Here is a 27,195-nt window from a genome sequence, read left to right as displayed (position 1 = left end):
AGAGACGAAATCAAAATATTAACTGTCCCGTATCCTGAATACCCTTTTCTTAATGGGGAAAAGACATATCCACCATTATCTTTACATTTAAAAAATTTAGAGATTTCACACTTACTGCCTTTGCCTTTCTTTTTGTTGTTTACCACTGTTGCTTTATGGCTTCGTTTCTGCTTTTTTGATGAACTTCCTCCTCCCTGAGCTTCTTTCACTCTTTTCTGACCTGTACAGGCTTTGATGGGAAAGAAATTATTAAGTAACACAATATAAAATCAAGCTTGCCCCAGGTATAAATTAATTCCACATTCTAGAAGAATAGATCAATTCTGAGACTATACCTGTTTTTTATGAGATTTATAATTTGTCATAGAAATTACTACAATTTTTAAAATAAATCATCATTAATGAGCTGAATTATTACACATAATTAGAGTTTTTTAAAAAGCAGATAAAGTATGCACATCATTCTTAGAAAAATCAGATATAAACTGAATATAGTTCTCAATATAGTACTGGGAGTTTATGAGTCTAGTAATTCAAAAAAAGGTATATGCTGAAAATAAAAGCTGAAATTTGTTAAAATTCAATAAAACCAAAATATTAAGATTTAACTACAGGTTAAAATAGTAATTATATGTATTATAATGATATTAATGAAAATTTTAATGACAATATTAATGGAATAAATTTTAGTAGTAATTCACAATTATAATAACAAATTTATTATACAGACAATTTATTATAAATTTACAACAACAATAACTTAGCTCCCAGGGCAATGGTTAACACGTATACCATTTACAAATCTAGCATAGTAGTTCTAAGAAACGTTGCATCTTCTTGGCAGGAAGTTATTCCAAAATATTATAAATGTCTCCCTTTCTTCAAGGACAAGCCCAAGTCCTACCCTCCCCGATGCCCAACCTTCAATGATCAATCATTACTCCAAACTATAGTTTCTCAGCCACTAATCTGATCCTCAGCATCTACTGTGTTTCTATATCTTCCTCATTATATGCATTGTTTCTCAGACTATACAGTAATCTTTTTCCTGAGATTAATGAAGTCTTATCTCTATTCCATTCCGAAGTCAGATACTATAATAACACAATATAATTAATACCATGATAGAATTATGCCATGTTTGTTTAAAAAAAATGTTTCTTAGTCCTGTTACAATGGTAAAATCAACCATGAATATACAAGACATGGCTTCGTTGGTAAAAAATGGAACAGGCTATTAAATGTTTTGTTTGTAAGTTCTCAGTTTTCTGTTTTTTTTAATGGGTTACATCTAATAGATAACTTTTCCTAATGCTCTTTTAATATAACAAAATGAAACATAAAGAAAGTGATTTAGATATTATCTATATTAAAGTACAGAATCTTAAAAACAATTGCCAGATTTCTCTCCAAGAGTTTATTTCTGAAACTTTCAGCTACAAGAAATAAAAAGCTTACTGTAGGCTAAACTGGAAGGCAATCCTAAATCTAAATTGTAAAACTTACATTTTCACTTTTTTTTTTTTTTAAATGGCCGTGCCGGGAGGCATGCAGGATCTTAATTCCCTGACTGGGGATCGAACCCATGCCCCCTGCAGTGGAAGCACGGAGGCTTAACCACTGGACCTCCAGGGAAGTCCCTTACATTTTTACTTTTAAAATCAAGTGAATTCTGGGACTTCCCTGGTGGTCCAGTGGTTAAGAATCTGCCTTCCAATGCAGGGGACGCGGGTTCAATCTCTGTAAGGGAACTGAGATCCCACATGCCGCGGGGCAACTAAGCTGGTGCACCCATGCGCTCTGGAGCCCACGTGCCAAACTAGAGAGCCCGTGAGTTGCAACTAATGAGCCTGCGCACTCTGGAGCCCGCGTGCCACAAGTAGAGAGAAGCCTGCGTGTCACAACTACTGAAGCCTGCACACCTGGAGACTGTGCTCCGTAACAAGAGAAGCCACTGCAATGAGAAGCCCATGCACCGCAAGGAAGAGTAGACCCCGCTTGCCGCAACTAGAGAAAGCCCGTGCGCAGCAACAAAGAAGACCCAATGCAGCCAAAAATAAATAAATTTACAAGGAAAAAAAAAGTTTATCATATTATTGAAATAGTTGAAAGCCTCTCTAATCATCTGTGATAAATGCTTCTTTCATTTTCAGGATTACTCTATTTATGCCTGGATAATTCAGTTCCATGAGACAGTATGGCACACAAACATAATCACAGTAGCTGTGTGTGTGAATGTACAAAAAAGAAAATTTACTGCAACTACATATATATATATATATATATATATATATATATATATATATATATTTTTTTTTTTTTTTTTTTTTTTTTTGCGGTACGCGGGCCTCTCACTGTTGTGGCCTCTCCCGTTGCGGAGCACAGGCTCCGGACGCGCAGGCTCAGCGGCCATGGCTCACGGGCCCAGCCGCTCCGCGGCATGTGGGATCTTCCCGGACCAGGGCACAAACCCGTGTCCCCTGCATCGGCAGGCAGACTCTCAACCACTGCGCCACCAGGGAAGCCCGCAACTATATTTTTTACTTAATTTCTTTAAACGTTTTAAGTCAAGATTTGTGATAATGTTATGTCAATTATATCTCAAGGAAACTAGAAAAAGGAAAAAAAAAAGGTTTGTGTGAGGAAACTTGGAATTAACTAATTTGGTCTGGATCATATCTCTTTTTTAAGTTTAGCTAAACACCCGAAGTTAGCATAATAAAATCTGGTATGTTATATAAAATACATACCCTAGTGCTGTATCTTTATACTGGAAAAGTGTGTTTCAAAGCCAAGTGTCAGCCTAGAGCATATTAATTTAAAGACACCTCAGTGAAGTGGTTTATAAGTAAAATGATGACAGAAGTAGAGCTACAGCACCATCAAAAAGCCACTAATACTTTCGGGAAGTACTAATTTCAACTTCATGGAAAAACCAAGAGTATTACTATAGGTTATTAACAGAGACACTGGTCCTTCAAATTTGGAAGCTCTGCATCTAAGAAAGCATCCAATTCCTTTACAAAGGCTTGAAAATCAGTCTGACACGGTTGTCTGAGGAAAGCAGTGCCTGCAGAGCTGGTTGCTCCAACCTCCCACATACAGTGTTTGGTTAAGGGTGGAGGGGTCTGTCAGTAAATCAAAATGTTTGTGAGAAACTGCACACGGCAAGGGCAAACACAATGTTACACAAATATAGTTAAGCCGCTCACGCCATACAGTCACTCAGTGCATCGTGAGTTTTCAAGTAGGTCTGAATTTGGGCCTGGGTGCGGTTTCTAGCACGCGTCTGGTCGGCTGTGAAATGGCAGGGGCAGCTGAAGCAGAGGACATTCAGTTCTTCTCAAGCTTTTAAACACACTCCACTCTTCCTTACAACAAATTACCTTCCAAATTTCTGTTTCTGCCACGTTCACACAAGTACTCCATGTAAACACCTCACACTTGTAACGAGAGATACTATAAACCCGTAAGGCAACGGAGCCCTGCGCGCCTCACCTTTCTCAGGATGCTCTGCTTCGGGCTGATTACTGCTGCTGGAGCTCACGCTGGCGTCGAAGCCCGCGGGCGAGCTGTTCCCTTCCGACTGGAGGTCCTGGAGCTCCCCGGCCACACTATCCACTTCGATTGTGCTATCAGTCTCACTCTTGATACTGCGGACTTCTTCTTGGTTTGGGGCCAGCGGCTCCGATACTGTTACAGAAGACGGCTGCCGACTGGCTTCCGTCACGGTGACTGAGGAAGGCGACTCGGGTGTCGTGGGAGGGGTGTTGAGCACTGAGTTACTGCCACTACTCGGAAATTCCGACTTTTTGTCACTGACCTCCGCCGGCTTTTCCTCGGTGGGTTTGTCGTCGGCACTGGGCGGCGGCGGGGCGGCCAGCTCCGCGCCGGGGGAGCAGCTCTCCTCCTCGGCCACGGTCTGCAGGGACCCCTCCACCGGGCCCTCCTCCGGGGCAGGATGGGGCGGGGAGGCCGCAGCCTCGGTGTCAGAGTCGGAGAAAAGCTCCTTCAGCGTTTTTTTAGGCCACTGTCCCTGAATACTTGACCAGACATCTTTTCGATCTTTAGCTCTGCTGTTCTGAAGTCTTTCATCAGAGTTATTTGAAAGTTTTATCCTTTTTTCGGCAACTTCTGAAAATCCTGAATAGAAACCAGTTGTCCGCAGAGACTTTCTTTTCTCCTCCAAACCGTTGTATTTCTTAGTTGGTGTCGTCTTTGCTTTTGATTTTTCTTCTTCATCTTCATCTGAAGAGCTGTTGCTACTGTTTTCTATGCAGAGGGGTTCTTTGCTCTTGGCCTTCTCTTCCTTTTTGCCAGGTGATCCGGTTTTTAAACACTCCTCGGTATTGCAATACCTTCTCTTACCACGTTTTGCCGGTGGCTTTGAAGATTTGTCTGCGGCGTCCTTCTTGACATCCTTTCTCTTTTTTGTGACGTCATCTTCTTCCTCATAATCAGTATCTTCGGATAATCCTTCTATATCTTTTCTTAATCTTTCTGGAGATTTCGACGCGGATTTGGCTATTACCAAATCTGCATGGACTTTGTTTTCTTCTAGCAAAGATGAACTGTTGGGTTCCTCTTTTGAAATAAGATCATTTCTGGTGTGGGTCAAATGATCAACCTTAGACTCTTCTTTGCCATTGTTATCTAGGTCTTGAACACCTGTCTCGTCCTCTTGCTCACTGTCGTCAGCAGAACTTTCAGAAGCTAGAAAAGAAAGAGAAAACAACGAGTATGATCAGAACACTAGCAATGTCTTCTCTGTGCCAGCTAACATAAACATGGACTAGCTCCTATGTTTATAACTACCCCAGGTTGCTAGGTTTTATCCTCGTTTTACAAGTGAGGAAACTGAGCTTCAGAAAGTGAAGACATTCACCCAATGATGGAAATGTTCTATATCATGACTATAGTGGTAGTGACACTACTGTATACTTCTGCCAAAACTCATCAAATTGTAAACATAAAAGTGGTGACTTTCATTGTTCGTAAATTATACCTCAGTAAAGCTGATTATAAAAAAGAAAGAATTTTCTACAAATTTATGAGCACAAAATAGGGGAGTTAGGATGTAGTCCAAGGTTGTTCTAACTCCAAAGTCTATATTCTTATAAAAGCGTAGCCTTCATTTTTAATGTAGCAATGATCAATCAAAGATTTTGTGAGCAATGTATTTCCACGGTAGATGCTTTAAAGAACAACATAATTAAGTAACTTAGACTTTATATAAACGTATCTATAGAATTTATTTCTTAAATGTTCATTTTAGTAAATAAATTCAATTAACTATTAAAAAATAATAGTTTTTATTATGATTTTAACATACCATTTATTGAGAAACTGTTATATGTCAGGTACCTTGAAATGCAATGCACAGATCATCTCATTCAATCTCACCATAACCCTATGAGCGTGTTATTAGCCCCATTTTATAGTTTAGGAGACTAGGAGTTAGAGAGGCTAAGTAAACCACCCCAAAGAGCTAAAATAAGTCAAGATCAAATCTAAATCTAAGTCGTCTGACTCCAGAATTTAGAATCTTAACTACACTACACTCTACAGAGAAGTCCATGTATATTCTTTAGCTAAATTTGTTAAAAGTAAAAAATAATTGATACAGTTAAGATGGTTAAAAACATTTAATCGTTTCAATGTGTTCCTAAATAATTGAATTTTTAAAATTATTCAAGCAATACATGTACATGGTTAAAACAAATTTAGACTCATAATAAAACACCAAAAGCTCTTTTCTTCCCTCCCCAGCCTCCAAAATGTTGTAACTATTTCCTCTGATAGTTACTATCGTTATCTCTTAATAATATGCCATTCGTTGATACGTATAAGCAGTGAGGATTTTCTCTCTTATTAATACCTCTACTCCCTTCTGCCACACTTTCTACGCAAGTGGTGTTGGGAAGTTGGACAGCCGCATGTGAATCAATGAAGTTAGAACACATCCTCACTCCATACACAAAAATAAACTCAAAATGGCTTAAAGACTTAAGTATAAGACATGACACCATAAAACTCCTAGAAGAGAACATAGGCAAAACATTCTCTGACATAAATTGTACCAGTGTTTTCTTAGGTTCATCTTCCAAGGCAACAGAAATAAAAGCAAAAATAAACAAATGGACCTAAGCAAACTTACAAGCTTTTGCACAGCAAAGGAAACCACAAACAAAACGAAAAGACAACCTATGGACTGGGAGAAAATGTCTGCAAATGATGCAACGGACAAGGGCTTAATTACCAAAATATAAAAATAGCTCATACAACTCAATAAAAAAAAAAAAAAACCCTACTGAAAAGTGGGCAGAAAACGTAAACAGACATTTCTCCAAAAAAGACATACAGATGGCCAACAGGCACACGAAAAAATGCTCAACCTCACTAATTATTAGAGAAATGCAAATCAAAACTACAATGTGGTACCACCTCACAGCAGTCAGAATGGCCATCATTTAAAAAGTCTACAAATAACAAATGCTGGAGAGGGTGTGGAGAAAAGGGAACTCTCCTACACTGTTAGTGGGAATGTAACTTGGTCCAGCCACTATGGAAAACAGTATGGAGGTTCCTTAAAAAGACTAAAAACAGAGTTGCCATATGATCCAGCAGTCCCACTCCTGATAATATATATCCAGAGAAAACTATAATTTGAAAAGATACATGCACCCCAATGTTCACAGCAGCACTATTTATAACAGCCAAGACATGGAAGCAACCTAAATGTCCACTGACAGATGACTGGATAAAGAAGATGCGGTACATATATACAATGGAATGCTACTCAGCCATAAAAAAAAGAATGAAAGAATGCCATTTGCAGCAACATGGAGAGACCTAGAGATTATCATACTAAGCAAAGTAAGTCAGAAAGAGAAAGACATATTGATACCATATGATATCACTTATATGTGGAATCTAAAATATTACACAAATAAATTTATTTATCAAACAGAAACAGATTTCACAGACATAGAAAATAAGCTTATGATTACCAAAGGGTAAAGGGGGTGGGGAGGGATAAGTTAGGAGTTTGGGATTAGCAGATACAAAATACTATATATAAAATAGACAACAAGGTCCTGTATAGCACAGGGAACTATATTCAAAATCCTGTAATAAACCATAATGGAAAAGAATATGAAAAAGAATACGTATATATATGTGTAACTGAACCACTCTGTTGTACTCGGAAACTAACACAACATTGTAAATCAACTATACTTCAGTAAAAAAAAAAAAAAATAATAAAATAAAATCAGAAACATAAGATATTGTACAAGAACAGAATTGTATAAAGCATGCAGAAAACAGAGTTCTTGAAAATTAAAAACATTACAGCTGTCAATAAGCATTACAGCAGTAAATTAAATAGTAAAAGGACTAAAAGATAAAGTTGAGAAAATTTCTAAGAAATTAGATGAAAAAGACAAAAGAATAAGTAATATGTCCCTGCCAAAAGATAAGAATATTAGAGTATACTGCAGAAGGTTCAATAGCAATATAATGGCAGGTTGAGAGACAGAGAGAGAGAGAGAGAGAGAGAGAGAGAGAGAGAGAGAGAGAGAGAGAGAGAGAGAGAGAGAGAACAGTGAAATGCAGAGGAGGAAATCAACAAAATAATTCATGAAAACTATCCAGAACAGAAAGACACAAGTTTCTAGAATGAAACAACTTAGTAAGTACACACCACAGTGTATGAAAACACATCCACACAAGGTATAATCCTGTGAAATTTTAGGACATTAGAAACAAAGATTCAAGATTCCAGAAAAAGGGAAAGGCAAAAACAAGCAATAAAACAAGTCACATACAAAGAATCAGAAACTAGAAGAGCTCTGGACTTCATAGAAATAACACTGTAAGCAAAAAAACAGTGGAACAATGTCAGTAAAATAATTAAGGAAAAACGTCTAACCCCACTAAACCATGAATAAAGATATTTTCAGATATGGACAGTCTCTAAAAATATATCCTCCCTCTTATTCACTTGTTCTTAAAATTTACTAGAGAATGTGCTCCACCACAATGAGTATACCAAAGAAGGTTAAAAAAACACATCAGATATCCAAAACAAAGAAATTCTAGGGACCGCTTTGAAGAGAGAGCTCTAAAAAGTTCCCAGGAAGAGAACTGTGCATCAGATGTAGAAGGAAACCAGTGCAGACCGTGCAGTGTATTTCCAAAGGAAGTCACATGGAGGGCTATCATCCCCAAGATGCCTCCTGCCATCAACTAGATTCTTTGTATGTATTTTAGCTTGTTTCCACCATTTGGTGATGAAATTCCAGCTCTCCCCTCAATGTCTTGTGTGCCATCACCTGAATCGGATAATGATGTCACTTTACCCAGCAAAAACACTTTGTTTTGACCTACGCCTGAAAGCCAGGCGTATGTCTGGGAAGCCTGGAGTCTGAAAACGCACAGGACCTTCCTACTCCCACTGAACATATTCCTTTTGGTCACCCTCTGAGACTACGTCAGATATCCCTGTGGGGAGCCCCGATGTTTCCCAGAACGGCCTCATTACCTTGCCCTACTGAATTCCCTTCCAGAGGCTTTTGTAGACTCACAAAGAAGCTTAATATGACCTAGAGAGTCTATTCAGATAACATTCTCAGGGAGCCTTCATCTAAGTGGAAATACTGCCTTTTTTACATAGCTAGGTTTACGCTCGCCACGGTTTTCAGAAAACTAAATAATATCCTCTTTAGGAATATATATAGGTTTAATATAATTCTAAAGAAAAGTAAAAGAATGATTAAGTCAGAATATTAATTACTTTTCAGGGAGACATAACTATTTTAAGTAAATACTACTTGGTCACCACTGTGGTAGACATACAATATTCGTATCATTATTCTTTAAATTATATATATATTTCCATATACTGTTCTGTATTTCTGATATAGTAGAAAATTACGAAAAATGAACTTTAGGATATTTAGATATTTACAAATAATAAATATCCATCTGAAATAAGAGAGAAAAACAATTTCCATTACATTCAAAATCAATAAAAATTCAAACTCTCTTAAGTTATAAGAAATGTAAAGTTTGTGGTTTTTTTTTTAAGAAATGTAAAGCAGTTTTATGGAGATACATTCTTTTATTTCATTTGACAGATCAGATTCTCTCTTTCCTGCCAGATTTACAAAAATCTTCCCCTCCAGTACTCATCACTTTTATTATTTGTCAAACTTCATTCTGCCTTAAACATTAAGCAATAAGGACATCATAAAAGAGATCATAATAAATGTAATCAAGATAAGCAAAGTTTGGTATTCTTTACAAAAAGTTCAGTATAATTTTATACTCTGATATTGCATAATACAAACTATGTTTTACATGGCTACAGAAAGGATGGTACCTGAAAAGAACACAGTAATAGCACCAGAGGTTGAATATTAAATTTTAACTGAAATCTAATGGTGCCCTCAGCTCTACTAATAACAGAAAGATTTCCAAGCCTCAATCAATGGCTGATTTTATTTCAAGTAATAACAGAGTCAACAAAATTCTGGTTCAATTAAAAACAGAGAATTTGATAATGTCACTGAATTACCTTTATAGAATTTGATTTATAAAAATTAAAACAAATACTTGCATGCAACAGGATATTTGTTATGTTTACCTTGAAGTCCATTAAGGATAGAAGTGATTTCTATGGATTTAATATGAGCTGTATCAGAGTTTTTGGCATCAGTAAGATCCAGTTTGGATACCATTTCAGGAGATGGATTTGTCTGAAATGGTGGTTTTGACAAGCGCCGAAGTTTACAGTTCTTAGGAGAATACTTTTCATCTTTGTCTTTTTCTTTGTCTAATTTATTCTAGGTTAAGAAAAAAAAAAGGTATCCCATGTTAGCCATAACAGATCATGAGGCATTTATTAGTAACAATGTTAAAATTCATTTTTAACTCAACATTACAGACTATTATTAAAAAACATACAAAGAAAGAATACAAACAGTCCCACAAAACAGTCAGAAATGTTTTTTCAAAGTTATTTAACAAATACTACAGGATGAGAAATAAGTTTTTGTCTAATAGTTATATTTTAATAGTGGAAATAAATTAGCAATCAGATAGGCAATTAAGACTAGCAAACTTCCCTACTGCTAATAATTGGTGTTACAAAGTCTGTAAAAATTAAATCACAATAGGCTTAAATTAAATATTCACTAAAAAAAACAGAAACATAATTTCAAGCTGATAGTTCTAAAACCTGTAAGATTCTCAATATAAAATGAGAGTTGGGAATTACACAACTTCAAATATCTTCATTCAGTTGACAGCAGGGAGTAACAAACAAATGACTTGCTATAAAGTCAAGTCAGTGGGGCAACCCTCCTGTATGACTGATAATGTTTCAGGAAAAAATGAGAAATTTTTTGAAATTCTCTATTTATGAACAGATGAGCAGAGGTTAATATATTTCTTGGAAACTATTTTTTAAATTTGTTTTAAAAATTATTTATAGGACTTCCCTGGTGGCACAGTGGTTAAGAACCCGCCTGCCAATGCAGGGGACACGGGTTTGAGCCCTGGTCCGGGAAGATCCCACATGCCGCAGGGCAACTAAACCCATGTGCCACAACTACTGAGTCTGCGCTCTAGAGCCCTCAAGCCACAACTACTGAGCCCACGTGCCACAACTACTGAAGCCCACGTGCCTAGAGCCCGTGCTCCGCAACAAGAGAAGCCACCGCAATGAGAAGCCCGCGCACCACAACGAAGAGTAGCCCCCACTCACGGCAACTAGAGAAAGCCCACACTCAGCAACGAAGACCCAATGCAGCCAAAGATAAATAAATAAAATAATTACAAAAAAAATTTATAGGAAAAATAATTTAGACAAGCTTCTAAATGATCATGTAGAGCACTACGTAGAAGTAAACAATTCTGAAGTCCTGTTACATAGTGAGAATATAGAACATGACTGACTATTTTTACAATTCTCCCAAAGATGGTACATAATTAGTATCATTCTGGATACTAGAGGAGAAGTTATTCTGTTCAGGGTAGTGGTTCTCTAAGTGTGGACTCTGGCCCAGCGACATTAGCATCTTCTGGGAATTTGTTAGAAGTGAAAACTCCTCGAACCAGACTCAGACCTAGTGAATCAGAAACGCTGGGGATGGGCCAATCTGAGTTTCAACAAGTCCTTCAGGTGACTGTAACACATGTTCAAGTGTGAGATCCACTGACTTAGAGCACGTGGGCTGAATTCTCTGGATGCACTGAGGCGGCTTATGTATAGGTAGACTACCAAAACCTCTCAATGATTAGTGCTCCTCTCATTTTCCTATTCTTGCCAGCCTTTTCATCACTTTATACCACAGATCATAATATACCATGCATTATGAAGGCAAAAATAGTCTACCCCACGCAAATTTCAAATATGGCTTTTAACGCCTATCAGAGGACAGTCTTGAAAATAGTGGTTCTCACAGTCAGATGAGATCGAGTGATGGGTATACAATATTAAATATTTTCTAGGAAGCTTTTTCAAAATTCACATGCCTCTTCCCTTATGACCCAGAATTTTAAATGCCTGGAAGGGGCCGAAAACTAAATTGAGAATTAAATAAATATTTAGAAAAAATTCCCCAAGTGTAATATTCTAACATTGATTCTCCTACCCCCTACCCTATCTTCTACCTGAGAAATACTACTTCTAAAACTTGCTCTGTGTAAGGAAACTGGCTTGTTAGTGCCACACACACACAGCTCTTCTAGTAGCTTAGAGCGATGCTAAATGTAGCATGACTTCCAATAAAGACCAAGAGTGTCCTGAGTTGTAGCTACTGAGTTGCTATACCAAAACTTTAAAAATATGGGCCCAACTTCACAGTGAGAAAAGAATAATCACTCTAGAGGAAACCTTTCAGTATTTAGGGCCACTAGGGTATCATTTAGCCAGAAAGTAAATAGCTCCTCACTTTTAATATGAAAATTGAATTTCAGGAGAACTATTAAACACTTCAACTATATATACCATTCAAAGTATTAAAGAGCCATTAAAAAGATTTAAAAATATTCTGAAACCTAGTTAATCGTTCTACTTTCTAATAAAACATTAGAAAGATTCAGTCTTAGAATGAATAAGCGTAATTCTATCATACATAAAAGTAACCTTAATTTCCATACAAGCTCATTAATAGATTCCCCACGGTATCTATGTAGAGTTTGCCTAATAGTGTCTTGTGAACACATTCTAAGCCACTACATATATGGTCAGAGAAAGATGAAGAAAAAAAAAGAGCTTCAGATAGGCTCTCCTCTGCCTTCAGACACTTCCTTCTCTTCCTCTAACGGTTTACAGCTATTACAGTAACCCCAGGGCTCCCAGCCACAATATTTAATGACTCCTAGTTGGGAGACCAGAGGTGTAGGAAACAGTTGAAATGGGTAAGTGAAATCTGGCTGAGTGGACTTATACAATGTTGGAACTGAAAAAGCCTCAAAGATCATTTAGTACTGTTTTCAAAATGCCTTTCCATAAGCTGACAATCTTAATTGTACGCAAATCTAGCATTTGATAAATTTGCTATTTCAAGGGAGTATTTCCACTCTACTAACACTAATGCACACACACTTCATACTCATTTTGGAGGCAAAGTTCCTTAATTAAGAGCTATAATACAGCAAAATAAGCACTTACCTTTATTTTCTTGCGATGTTTTATCTTTGGCACATTTTTATCAGCAGGTCGTACTATTTTATCTGCTTTAATCCATTCATCATATCTAAAATTGAAGGAAATTAACATAAATATAAAACACATACCACAGAAGGAACCATGCCATATTACAGAGAAACTTGTAAATAGAATCAGAACATTTCAGAACTGGAAAGGGCCTTGCAGGCCACCTAGTTCAACTTCCTGGTTCAAGAAATAAAGTTACCACGGCTCAAAGAGAGAGATGAAGTGACCTATCCAAGGACACAATGTCAGCTACTGGCTGCGCTAAGACTCAGCAAGGTCTCTGGACTCCTGGACTAGTGCGCACTCCTTGCTCCGCTGCCCCAATGAGAAACCAAGTCCGTGCAACAGCTATGAAGAGAAATCCCATACTCCCATATAGAAATCCTATACTTTTTTGTATACTTTGTTGTGTTCGTAAGCAGCAAGTAGCCCATTGTTCCTAACCGTGTCAGGAAGCTATAAGGGGAAGCACAGCTCTGCCAAGCCTCCAGTGCTGAGACACTTCCTACGTGTGCAGGCAGCTGAGGGCCAACAGTCGTGATGGCCTCTCCACTCAGTGCTGGCAGTCTGCATGATTTTACAGGGTGCAAGTCAGTACTGACTGCAATAAATCTACTTGTTTAAAGGGGGAAAAAAAGACAGTTTATTTTCGTAAAAACTCAGCCAGAAAGAAGAAACATTAAAAACAAATTAACCTCTTTTTATGTTTGAAAGTTATCTACATTTATTCTGGAAAATGGGAAAACTCACTGACATTTTTAACTCAAGAAAATGAACAACTGAAAATGAGCTTTTAAATTAAAATGTCCTCATTACCAGAGGTATTAAGTGAAGTAATAAAGACCTTAAGTCAGGAAGCAAATGACCTGGGTCATTAGCTTATTAATAAATTACATTCTTGCTCTAGATAGGCCTAGTTGTATCTGTAACAAGTCCCAGGCAGAGCTATACTGCTGGTGCAAACCACGGGCTGTGGCAAAGCTGAGGGCTCAGCCCCACAATGGTTACGGCAGTGTCTGCTAGAAGCTGCTGAGGGCCACAGTGATAACTGGAGAGGACGAGGAAAGAATGGAATGAGTTCTAGAAAAGTCTTTACATATCCTTGCTGACTAGTTATGTGGCCCCGGTCAAGACGTTCTGAACCTCAGACTTAGTTCGTTCTGTATAAGGACCACATTAAAAAGATAAAATAAAAAATAAGACTGCATATCACATATGGCTCTTTGAGGATCAAATATATGATAAGTGCTTTGAAACAGTTTAAGTCAAATATTATTCTTCTACTAAACACACTCCTCTGGTATATATACTGGCACACTAGCACCTACCTGTACATTTATAGTAATTTTAATTTTCCCATTAATACTCAAAATTGCATGATGCTTGACAAGAAAGCAATTTAGTTCCTTCCAAAAGTAGAGTGAAGGTGAAGAATGAACAGAAAATATATCTGCCCTCTACAAATTTGAATGTGAACTTCTAGAAGTTGCTCTTACTTGAATATAGTTATGGAAATCAGTGCTATGTACTTTAAGAAAAAACAAAACAAGCTTTCTATCTTCTTATGAGATAAACTAAAAACAGTTCATGATGGTTACACATAACATCAGCATAAGCTAAACGAAGATATAAGAGATTTTTACCTTTCTTAACCAAAGACTACCTGTTGTACAATTAATTTTGTAATACCAGACATTTTGACTACCAGTAAGAGTACTATTCAATTCCACTTGGATTTTTGACATGAATTATTATATTTCAAATTCGGGTGAAACAGTGGCTTTCAATGCAAGAATATCACCAAGATATTGTAGCTTTGATGGAGCACCAAACACATCAAACAAGCAAAAAATACTTACTGTCCCCATAGTTACAATGTTCACCGTGACAGAGAAAGATTTCTTTACGAGTCAGAGGTAATGTATTTTGCTTAAATTCTCTTAGGAACAAAGTATAAGGAACATATACATAAATAAAATAGTGGTTACTCCACATGGTACAGGCTGATGCTCACTGCCTAAAGCTCCACAAGAGTACGGATACTATATGATAACTATTTTCTCCTCCTCCACCCAAACATAAACTAAGGATGGTATATAAGAGGACTGGTTATCAGAAGAACTTTAGTGAGTTTGGGGGTGGAAAGAGGGTTGAGCCAGGCAGGAAACAAAAAAGAAAGATTCTGGAATTAGAAGAAACAAACTATATACGCTTCTAAAATACTTGAACAGCAGTGATTAAACATGATGGTCTTACTATTCTACGTAACAATTTTGTTTGAAAACTACTGAATGTTCTGTATGGTTTTAGGAGATTCCTTGGGAAATTCTTTAGATATGTTTCCTACTAGAGCAATTACACGGTAATGTATGGTTCTATAAGTATTAGCTAATATTTATACTGTGACTCGTTTATTATTTGCCTCTTTCTATTCTCCTTTCTCAGTGCTTTTTGTTTGTTCAGGCATTCCCTTGTTCTAATACTATTCTTTTAGATTTTTTTCTTTTTTCAGCTAGATTTACACTGCCTTTCATAAAATGTAATAACACAATGTTGTTATTGTTATTATAATTAATATCCTTCAGAACTAGAACATGCCTTAAAAATCTATCAAGAATTTATTTCACAGATTGAGAAACTCAAACCATGGAAGCGAACTCACGTTGCAAGCTACAGGCTTGCCAAAAACCACTATGTGAGGAGTTAGAGAAGAACGGGAAATGGACTGCCTGTTAAACAGTGTAATACTAGAATGATTACTACTAGGCAGGCCAGGTCCTGTTCAGAGTAAGCATACAGAAGAGTCCAGACCAGCAACTGAAAAAGCCTCATTAAGAATGCACAGTATGGGGCTTCCCTGGTGGCGCAATGGTTGAGAGTCCGCTTGCCGATGCAGGGGACACGGGTTCGTGCCCTGGTCCGGGAAGATCCCACGTGCCGCGGAGCGGCTGGGCCCGTGAGCCATGGCCACTGAGCCTGCGCGTCCGGAGCCTGTGCTCCGCAACGGGAGAGGCCACAACAGTGAGAGGCCCGCGTACCGAAAAAAAAAAAAAAGAATGCACAGTATGAACCAATCCACGAGGAGGGAGAACGGATGAAAACAATGCGTGAGAATTTTGGTTAAGGTAGCTTTTTCAAATTACAAATGCCTTTAACCAAACAGAGGTTGAGACCAGTGATGTAAACATTAACAGAAGGGCTTCCCTGGTGGCGCAGTGGTTGAGAGTCCGCCTGCCTTTGCAGGGGACGCGGGTTCGTGCCCCGGTCCGGGAAGATCCCACATGCCGCGGAGCGGCTGGGCTCGTGAGCCATGGCCACAGAGCCTGCGTGTCCGGAGCCTGTGCTCCGCAACGGGAGAGGCCACAACAGTGAGAGGCCCGCGTACCGCAAAAAAACCCAAAACCAAAAAAAAAAAAAAAAAATTAACAGAAATATTTCAAAATGTAATGAAGTTCCAAGTAGCACTTTAGTTGCCTGACTAATCTTACAAGGAAAAAAAAAAAAAAACGATGATCAGAAAATAGAGATAGCTATAACTGATCATTGTATATATTTTAAAAATAGGAAATGTTCTTTCCCTTTATGTAATTACTGATTACAGTACTATTCAGGAGTTCTATTCTCTTTTCTTTTCTTTTTTGTTTTTGGCTGCAAGGCATGTGGGATTCTAGTTCCCCAACCAGGGATCAAACATGCGCCCCCTGCACTGGAAGCATGGCGTCTTGACCACTGGACCACCAAGGAAGTCCATGAGTTCTATTTTCTTTACAGAATACTTTCAAAGACCAGGAAGGAGAGAAACATAAATTCATGTGGGAAAAAAGCAAAACGATACACCCCGAAAGGCAACATTTCCTACTGACACTAAATTATATAAGAAAGAGGTCAATTTAATTTTTATTTTACTAGTGTTTGTTAATTTAAATTAAGTAATATTAGTGGGTTAAGATCTCTGACTCCCTATCAAATACCAAGAATAAAGACTTGAATGAAGGGAATTTAGTTCAGAACTACAGAAAAAGCTGCCACTGATTCTGTTTATTCTATATAAATGTAAACTTTTTATATAGTCTATTTAATATACATTAAAAAGAGATTACAGCACATTTACTTTAGGCATAAGAAAATAGTCAAAGAAGATAGAAAATGGGAAAATTTAGTTCAAATTCAAATATCTTGGACACCATAGAAATCGAAATTACAGGGAAGTGGCAAACAGCAGAAAATTGCAGCTAAGAAATAGAAGACCATGAAATATTTCTCATTTCTCCTTGGGGCACCATACCAAGTACAGTATCCATTCATCCGTCAAAATACATTCTTAAAGAATATAAGAATTGGGGCTTCCCTGGTGGCGCAGTGGTTGAGAGTCCGCCTGCCGATACAGGGGACGCGGGTTCGTGCCCCGGTCCGGGAAGATCCCACATGCCGCGGAGCGGCTGGGCCCGTGAGCCATGGCCGCTGAGCCTGCGAGTCCAGAGCCTGTGCTCCGCAATGGGAGAGGCCACAACAGTGAGAGACCCGCGTACCGCAAAAAAAAAAAAAAAAAAAGAATACAAGAATTTAAAAAACTAAGTCAAATATAAATTTTTTGGTTTTAAAATGCTTCCATCCTCTGAAACATTCCCAAATACATGGACATGCTGTACTTCCCTCACAGTGGCTCTCCAATATTCTTGATTCGGCTTTAAGTACCACAAAGTGAATCAAGACATTAGAATGCATATTCTGATGGGGTCTCTCTACTGTGCAGGAACTACAAACAGCTATTTAGGGCAACAGGTATTCAAAGAAACCACGTTATTGTTAAATACCTAGATTTCTCCCCAAGGCTAGCAGGCCTATTGCTGTCAGCTCTCATGTTCTGTGATAATGTAGCTTGAAAACTAGGAGAGAAATTTAAGCTAAGTGGTTGGCCTACAAACAAAATGACCTGCAACTTTAATCCAAGCAATAGAGTTTTATGAGAATGTCTGAGGAAAACAAGGAAGTTTGGATTATTGATATAAACTATACTACCTTTAGTTGGACTTTAAATTTAGAAATTACGAACAGAAGAGAGTAATTGGCCTGTTTGTGACAAAAGGAAATACAGTTTGCCAGGGCACAAGGAAAAGAAGATTACTAAATGCTTCCATTTAAAAAAAATATCAAAAAACAAAGAAAAACAAATATCGGGACAAATATTAACAAACACTGAGTTCGAAAATGAAGACTAAGTCTGTTAATGATTAGCCCATACTTTTTCAATTCAGTTATCAATAAATTCATTGTAATTAATGCGTGGAGTCTAGACAAGTATCTTATCCGATATTTAAAGTACCAAGGAAAATATTTTCAAAGAATATACTGACTTATTTGAGAACAGTCTATTGAGATCATCTAACATTCAACTAACGGAATAAACATGAATGGCCAGATGCATGAGCAACTCATTTAACTTCTAGCCGTCTGTTCCCTGACCTACCTAAAATGAAGAAGGTAGAACAGATGCTCCCCCAAATTAAAAAATTATATGAAACTCCCAGACTAGAAGTCTACACAGGGCTTATTCACTCGACAGATACTTCTTAGGTACCTATCATGTGACAGGCTCTGCGCTAGGCACTGGGTAATAAATGCACCACAGCTCCTTATCGAGAAGTTTACAATTTAACAGAGAGGACCACACTAATCAGTCATTACGTAAGTAATAATACAAACCTCTGAACCATTCAAACAAAGTAGCTACATAAATATTTGAAATTTTAATGTGTCGAATTAAAATATTTATACAAAGCTAAAAGGAACCATTCAGAGACCATAGCATACTTGCTCTCACCAGAGAAAAACAGAGTTCTAAAAAGAAAACGTTTTGACTTTTTTTTGGATCTGTTGGCAAATCATCTAAGAAATCATTTAGCAACAATAAAAATGGAAAAGAACATTAGTCAACCAGACATAAGATACCAAAATGGTTACTGTGCCCACATCAGTTCAGATTTTGGTTCTGCTTAAACCTAACTAAACCACTTTCAAAGAAATACCATCAGCCATGTATTAATATAAACCCACAGAATAATTACATGCAGAATAAGGATACCGTACAAATAATTTCAACAACAAAACTGAACTGACAAAATACTTAAAAACTCATTATTTAAAATATGCATACAGATTATAAAAGATAAAATCTAATAATTAACCGTTAATATAAGTGAAATATTAACATCATTTGTATGTCGTTTTCTGTAATGGAGAGACTCATTTCATAATTGCTGAACAATATGTATTTTATATCCTGCCTATCTATAGGCAAAAAACTTAATATATGTCATAAAACTAACTTAGCTTTTAAAAACCTCACATCTAAAGTGGAAATTTAGGCCCTCTTTAGCATGGAAAGGAATTCTTTCCCCCTTAATTGAGTAAGAAAATAGGAGGGAAGAAATATGATACTGTAATAGAAAAAAAGACCAAGTCACGATGAAGAGCAGCACTAGTTATTATCAATTATAAACTTTATAAGCAGTTTAATCAATATTTACCTACTTTATGAATTTTCTATAATAATCTCAATTTACGTATTTATTTTTAATGTGAGAGAATATCTAAAGCAAAATTTATAGAGACCTACTGACTACAGTTTAACGCTTTTAGTCATGTACTTAGGATAAAACAAAGATAAAAGCATCATATTATTGAAAAAATAAAATTCTAAGCATGCTATTAACATTTCATATTTCCACTCCATACAACACTGTTAAATCCACATCAAAGAAACAGGAATCGTGTTCATTGTAATAAAGAATATAATAGTAGGATGATAAAAACATGAATATTATAGCATCATCATATTAAAGATTTGACACAAATAGCCCAAGAGAAACGTACTGTAATTATATAGATCTGTTTTCCTAGAGAATTTAACTTTGTAAAATGAAACAAAGGTGTAGGTCTTCAGGCAGAGGTAGTATCAATATATAATGTTAAGAACACATCACAGAGCATTGTAACAGGCTTATAAAGACCACTGCAAATGGTTAACAACTCTGGCACTCATTGTATTTTGTGATGCAGATACTGACTTCTAAAAGTATCCCCAAAGTTTGTTTTATTAATATTTGATAAGCTTAGGGGATTAGTCTGTTTGTGCACATTTAGACAAACATACTGATGTAACTTGCCAATCTACAAAACTATGAAATGGAATAGGTCCAAGTTAATGCTTTACATTAAATGTACCTGTCAATCTACAAAAAATACTAAATGGAACAGGCCCAGTTAAGTAAACACGCAGAGAGAGAACAAGAGAGAGAGAAAGGAAAAAAAGGAAGAAGGAAAGAGAGAGAGGCCATTTGAGTGCAAAAATATATGAGTTTATTAATCTTCTTCACAAATGAAATTTTTATTTTCACTTGCACTGAAAAACTAACCAACTCAAAAGTCATTTTTTAAGTAAAATTATATATATATATATATATATATATTTTTTTTTTTTTTTTTTTTTTTTTTTTTTGCGGTACACGGGCCTCTCACCGCTGTGGCCTCTCCCGTTGCGGAGCACAGGCTCCGGACACACAGGCTCAGCGGCCATGGCTCACGGGCCCAGCCGCTCCGCGGCATATAGGATCTTCCCGGACCAGGGCACGAACCCGCGTCCCCTGCATCGGCAGGCAGACTCTCAACCACTGTGCCACCAGGGAAGCCCCCGAAATTCATTTTTATGTTCCCCTTGTTCATTGCTTATAAGCTTTCGTTTAAATTTCTCTACATGTAGGACTGTCTGATACAAGGCATTTGCGTGCTGTAAAAGAATTTTTCACATGAGCAGTAACATACAGTCCTTTGACTTCCCTAGTAGTTTTTAATTTTAATGCTTTATAGCATAAACAGAAGTAAATAGGCTAGGAGACTGTGACATAAGGGTTTATGGAGACAAGAGTTTGGAGATGACAGTGAGGTATCAAGAAAAGAAGAATGGCACACAGGAGGAGCAGGAGTGTGCAAAGATAATAGGAAGACTTTGTGAAAGAGATATGGGCAATGTTCCCTTTCTCCCCTTAAAACAGGCTGACAGATATTTCCTTGGAAACCATTGTCAAATGGCCTTCATTTACAGTTCTTTAACTTTCAACTATAAAAATAAAGCAGACAACTTCCTAGATAGAGTACCTTGCTTTCCTTTCTATCATTACCAGAATAATTATTTCAAAGCATACAAGTAGAAAAACTTTGTACTCTTATCAATATTCCTAAGTCCAAAGGCATGTACAATGTAAGTATGGCAGGGAAGGAACAGGGAAATTAAGCTGAGAAAGTGACATAAAATTCTTCAAAGGAACAAAAGGAGACAGGGACTGGAAGAAAGGTCACAGGACATGAGCACTTCCAATCAGATTCATTCAAGTCTCTTACTCTCAATCCCATTTTGGCTGCTAATTAGGAGTTGGGCTCTGTATATTACCCAAAGAGGTCATTTAAAAAACTGACTACCATAATCATATATAAAAATTAACTCAAGATGGACCAAAACTCTAAACATTAGAGTTAAAACTATAACATTCTTATAAGAAAATGGGGAAATTTTCATAACACTGGATTTGGCAATGTTTTCTAGGATACAACACAAAAAGCATGAGCAACAAAGAAAAAATAGATAAATTGGACTTTATCACAATTAAAAAGACACTATATTAAGGGTGAAAGGACAATTCTGTGGGTTCACAGAATGGGAGAAAATATTTGCAAATGACATCTCTGATAAGGGATTAGTATACAGAATATATGAAGAACTCCTACAACTCTTTAACAACAACAAAAAACAACCAATTCAAAAATGGGCAAAGGGCGTGAATAGACATTTCCCCAAAAAAGATATACAAATGATCATATAAAATTAAGTACATTGAAAAGATGTTCAACATCACTAGTTATTAAGGAAATGCAAATCAAAACAACAATGAGATACCCAGTAGATTAGCTATAAATAAACACTTTTTTAAAAACAGAAAATGACAAGTGTTGGCAAGGATATGGAGAAATTGGAACCCTAATACAATGCTGCTAAGAATGTAAAATGGTGTAGCCTCTGTGAAAAACAGTTTGTTCCTCAAAAAGTTAAGCAAAGAGTTACCATATGTAAAATGATACAGAAGAGGTTCCAGTGAGAAAACTAAGCCACATCTGTCCCAATTCCCCACTTGTCTCTATATTTCATAGGTACCACTTTTATATACAAGTCCCCTTTTTTAGATTTTAATTTCTGCTCTACATCCATTTTGTTGCCAGAAGGTCCAATCTAGTTCAATATTCGTTTAATAGTTACCATATGCCAGGCATGTACAGAACATTCTAGATGTGGTAAGGGATATTAATGGAATGAATATGAAAACTGAGGGGTTTTTTTTCATGTTTTAAAATTAAATGCACTTCCGTAATGTAAAGTAATGTGGTCCCAATATAAAAAGCTTAAAACAATAGAAAAAAATTTACCCACAGTCCTACATGGAAGTTATATTCTAGGAGGTCAAATCCCTTTGGCTCCAAAAAATAATTCAGAAAAATTCAATATCAGAAAAAGTGACTCAAATCAGGACTGGAAAATCAGGAACAAAATGTAAAATAAGTTAAAATGGATACCAGAAGAATAAAAGAAGGGAACAATTAGAAGGGAGAAAACACATAAAGATAAGAAATGACAGAATGACCGAGGGGTGGTTTTCAATTTGGGAAAAGTAGAAAAGGAAAATAAACCAGAAAAGTAGCTGCAGCTGCAGCAGCCGGAACCCACGTGAAAAGTACCACAAAAGGAGTGGTCAGCTGGCTCAGGCACTAAGGTAAGGCAAGTAACAAGAGGTCAAGAAATAAGGGATGGAATTCGGCTAGATGGGGTCCCTGGTGACCCCGTTCTGGAGGCGTGGTGGAGGCGAAAGCCTTACTGGGTTGGGTTTACACAAAAAGAACAGGAGACAAACTGGATATCAAGTGTAAATAACTCTAATTGTTTTTGCTGGATGGAAGTGGAGCAAAGAAACAGCACAGTAGGGAAAGCAGGGGGAAGCTCAAATGAGATGAGAGGAATAACTGCAGGTCTATATGTGGATGGGAACGGTTTAGAACAGAGTGAGAAAATGAGAAAAAAGGGGAGAATTTCTGGGACCATATCTCTGATTTAGGCAAGAAGGTATGGCAGTTGGAAGATGGGTTTTAGATAGTAGCATGCTTGTTCACCCTAAGGCTAAAGATGAGAAGGCAGAAAACATGGCAGCAGATGTAGGTAAGAAGGTGATGTAGTGGAATTCTGTAGAAATTCTCTTATTTCAATTTTTCAATGAGGTCACCAGCTGAAAGTGAGGATGGGGGAAGAGTTCCTGGGGATTTGAGGAGATAAGAAACTGTATGAAAAAAATTGTTTCTGTAACTATGTATGGTGATGGATGTTAATTAGATTTATTGTGGTGATCCTTCTGCAATACATACAAATATCAAATCATTATGTTGCATACTTGAAACTAATATAATACTGCATGTTAATTATACCAATAAAAACTGTAATAATTAAAAATTACTCTCAAAAAAATGAAATAGTCTGAGAAAGTAGAAAGGGCATGGAAGGAGGACATATAGCGCCCACTTGAGGTTCACAGTCACGAATTTAAAATAAGACCACTCATTGTGGTGGTTTGCTTTCCTCCAGACAGGATCAGCTGCACAGGTGCAGGCAGGGAGTAGTAGGAGTGTTAGATTTCATCAGCCTTCTTGGGGTTTTGTCAAGCAGGTACTACAAAGCAACAACACAAGAGCAACAGAAGAACATGGGGGTTTAAAAAAAAAAAGATTCTAACAAATGACTGAAGAATGCGAGCAACATAAGGAGAGGATGAGGGCAGGGGGGAGACGGGGGCTGTACATGCTGGAGAGGCTCTCCCCTCACCTGGACAATGAATTCCTTGCTAGGGACTATTTCTTTGTACCTTTAGTGCCAAGCACAGTATCTGGCTTATAGCTGTTGAACTTATGTTTGCCAAATAAAGGAAGATATTTGATAAAAAGCAGCTGAATGTTCACAAAAAATGGGATGAAACCCATTTGTTTGTGAAAGCTTTTTACTAGTTCCCACTCCACCCACTCCCTCCAAGGAGGAGCCAATTTGCTTAGAAAAATAAGGTATTTTTAAAATGAAATTCATTTTCACTTCATATAATATACTTAAGTATAATTCATCTTACTTTCAGTTTTCTATAACTTGTAACATGGACTAGAACTAACTGTTGTTAGTTATTTAAGAGCTTTACAGTTGAAATTTTAGTGTCTCTTTTCTTTTTCTTTTACTTAAGGGTGTCATTTAATGCAGTTGGGAATCTTCAATATTAAAAAAAGTTCTCTAATCAAACTCCCAACTCCTTGATTATGGAAAGCCAAAGTAGAAATGAATGGAGAAAAATAAATCAGCATCGATACATAATAAAATATTGATGTATTTTAAATCCCATGCCAAGTAGCCTAGATAGTTCCAACACACTTGGTTGTTTTACTGAACAAGGATAGCTGTTACTGAACAAGGATAAATCCAACACACTCAAGTTTATGGCCAGTGAATTTCAAAGTAACTTCATTTTCAAACGTCAATCTCATGTTTTATGGCATGACCTAGAAGCTTGAGAGTGAAAAGGATCAATTAGCTAATGATACTAAAAACATTTATAAAATATTAACATCACTAAGAGAAATTAAAACAAATATAACAGAGAGCCTAGGATTAAAAATTATTGAAGTATGACTATAATTTTTAAATGTATGGAGATATATTTTTTAAAAGACTAAAAGAGAACACACAACAGTATTAGTAGTGATCCTTTCTTTTATGTACTTTCTCATTTTTCTATATTGAATGCTACTTTTAGATGAGTTTTTAAAAATTCTGTAAAAAAGCATGTGGTGAACTAGTAAATGCTATAGCACTGGACAATCATTTTACATATGGCCACCATATCTGAAAAATTCTGTAACAATACTGTACCATTTATAAGTCATTATGTGGTTTAGGATCCAGAATTCTGGCTATTTCCCATAAATGTAATGTAAGTATGTAAAAATGTCTTTTTTTCCCATTGTAGTAAGTAAAAAAAAATTGGCCCAAATGCTATCTTGTGTAACAAAAAAATTAAGATTTTCAGTTGTGAAATAAGGGTATAAATGAAAATTAATGTAAAGGTTTAGACAGCACTTTAGAAAAAAAGGAAAAATGTAGAAATTACAAGAAAAACAGTATTTTTCTAAGAAAGATATTATTTTCTTTAAGAAAAACCTGCTTGATGGAAAATGTTTCAGATCAAACAAAACTCAAACATCTCCATACAAAATTTCCAATATGCTGTTGTAATAAACAACTGCCAATAAAGATAAAACTATTTTTATGAAACTTCATGCATATATCTTCATTTCTAATTGCACATCTCAAGTGTAAATTCAGAGATCAAGCTGAAGATCCCCAAAATAATAGGAAAACAGTTGTAGAGCTGATGAGGATTTGCTGAGGTCCTCACTAGATTAGCTTCAGACATGAAGGAGGAGCAAAAATCATAATTATTGCTTATTCATCAATAAGACAGACTCTTTGGTTATTAATCCAGAGAGAAACAGGAATACTGTTATGTTGACTACAAGAAAATTAACTGCTTCATCTACTGAAGGACAATTGTTTTCTCTATGATGCTGGAGTCTGTAGAGATCCACCCTACAGGTCTTCATCAAGACGGTAAGTTTTCTTCTTTTGAACGTTCATACCATACAAACGTGTGAGTCGTCAGAAGTAGATGGCATCCTTCTCGTTAACACAAGCATGTCTTGTTGAACTAGGTCTTGTTTTTCTTTTCTATATTATTAAAAACTTGAATGCCTCAATTTAAAATCCTTCCTTACCCTACCCAACCCCGTATCAATTTCAAAGCTCAAGTAACTGAACATTCTTTTTACCCTCTAAAATCCAAGTGCTCCTAGGACAGGATTACGCTTTCCTTTAGTAAATCTTTTCTTAACAAAACAAAGTTGCATCTTAATTGCAGAATAATTTTATGAATGTGTCAATTCTTATATCTACTAAGCCCCTTCTGTTTAATGAGATAATTAACAGAAAATAATCAAGCCCTCATTACAGTGAAATTTGAGAAGGCCTAAATTCTATCCATTTGTCACAGAATTTAAAGCATTTTATAAAGGCCACGGAGAAAACTGCCTCATTACATAAACTAGCAAAATAACCAGAAGAAAAGAACTGAAAAAAAGAGGTAAAAGATGATGCAGCTCAGATTATCTATCTTGTGGGCATTACTCAGTAATTATTAATTTTTGCTGATTCAATTTTTCCTTCCTAACTTTAAACTAACATGTTCAACATTTACATTTACATCCTACGCCAAAGTGGAACTCCCTCTACATTTATATTTAATAAGATCATTTAGTAAAATCAAAATGATTAAACATCAAAAACAGGAAAATATTCTGATAACAGCTCTATCTGAGATCTCAAGTGTCTTCCTTTGAACATGATCATTAATAGTCAGCCCTTCAGGTGAGGAAAATCATGCACCACAGGGGCAGCGCAAGAACCAACAGCCAAAAGGATAAATTACACACGATGTTGAAAGAGGTATCTGGAAAGCTTATATTTCAGCAGGACAATACTGATGATAGGCATTCTTAAAATCCAAAACTTTGTTAACCTTCTTCGTAGAAATAATAAAGAAAAAGTCCCAAACAAAACTGCTAAACATTTCCTTATGACTTAAGCTTCAGAATGGATCAGAATTGCACTTCTCTCAAATTAAGAAAGGTAATCAGAAGATCATGCTTCTAGATAGAGCTTCCTATTGCTGCAGAAGGACAACACAAATTGTACTTTTAAGAAACAGAGAGTGTACTTTTTTTAAGAAACAGAATTTGCAATGATGTTTTCTTAAAAACTTCCCAAACCACAGAATACAATTTAAATATAAAGTATGAGAACTGTATTCCTCCTTGAAGAAGACACTAGGTACACCGTGAAACTACCACTGAAAACTTCGATGGTTACCTTTTCAAGGGCTACAACTCTATCACAGGCTACTTCAAATATATCAAACATTCCAAAATAAACAAGGTTTTTCTTAAAAGATATCAAAATGCTCAGATCCCAAAACTGGCTTGCCAACTTTGGATAAAATTCAAACAAAGTTTCTTTGGATAAACCAAAGCAAACTTGTACAAGAAGAAAATTCAGTCTCGCCTTTCAGTTCCCTAGGTGAGTAGCAGTCGGATCGTGCACTCTATTTCAGTCAAGCAGACTTGCTCATAACACTTCAACGATACTGTTTCAAACATAAAAATTAATTTCGGAGGCTTGTGAACAAGGCTGTAACGCAAGAGCTGTTAATGAGGAGATAAGGCTTTCTTGAAATAGCTAAAGCTTCCTAAGAAATCACAACTTTAAAATCCCTGCCTACTAAAGG

At 36.5% G+C, this 27,195-nt stretch overlaps 1 protein-coding gene across 4 annotated transcripts in view; it reads right to left on the bottom strand.

Moving 5' to 3' along the window:
* Window positions 1-27,195, bottom strand: part of ARID4B (AT-rich interaction domain 4B) — a 126,310-nt gene that overhangs the window by 8,147 nt on the left and 90,968 nt on the right. For all 4 annotated transcript variants that reach the window (XM_082854964.1, XM_082854966.1, XM_082854967.1 and 1 more), the window contains 4 exons: window positions 12,683-12,767; window positions 9,650-9,848; window positions 3,499-4,713; window positions 116-229 (listed from right to left, as the gene is read on the bottom strand). In XM_082854964.1, coding sequence (XP_082711090.1) covers window positions 116-229; window positions 3,499-4,713; window positions 9,650-9,848; window positions 12,683-12,767 — 1,613 coding nt within the window. The remainder of the gene's footprint in view (window positions 1-115; window positions 230-3,498; window positions 4,714-9,649; window positions 9,849-12,682; window positions 12,768-27,195) is intronic.

This window comes from Leucopleurus acutus, assembly GCF_964270905.1.
Source record: "Leucopleurus acutus genome assembly, chromosome: 14".
NCBI lineage: Eukaryota > Metazoa > Chordata > Mammalia > Artiodactyla > Delphinidae > Leucopleurus > Leucopleurus acutus.
This window is presented reverse-complemented; position numbering and strand designations above follow the sequence as displayed.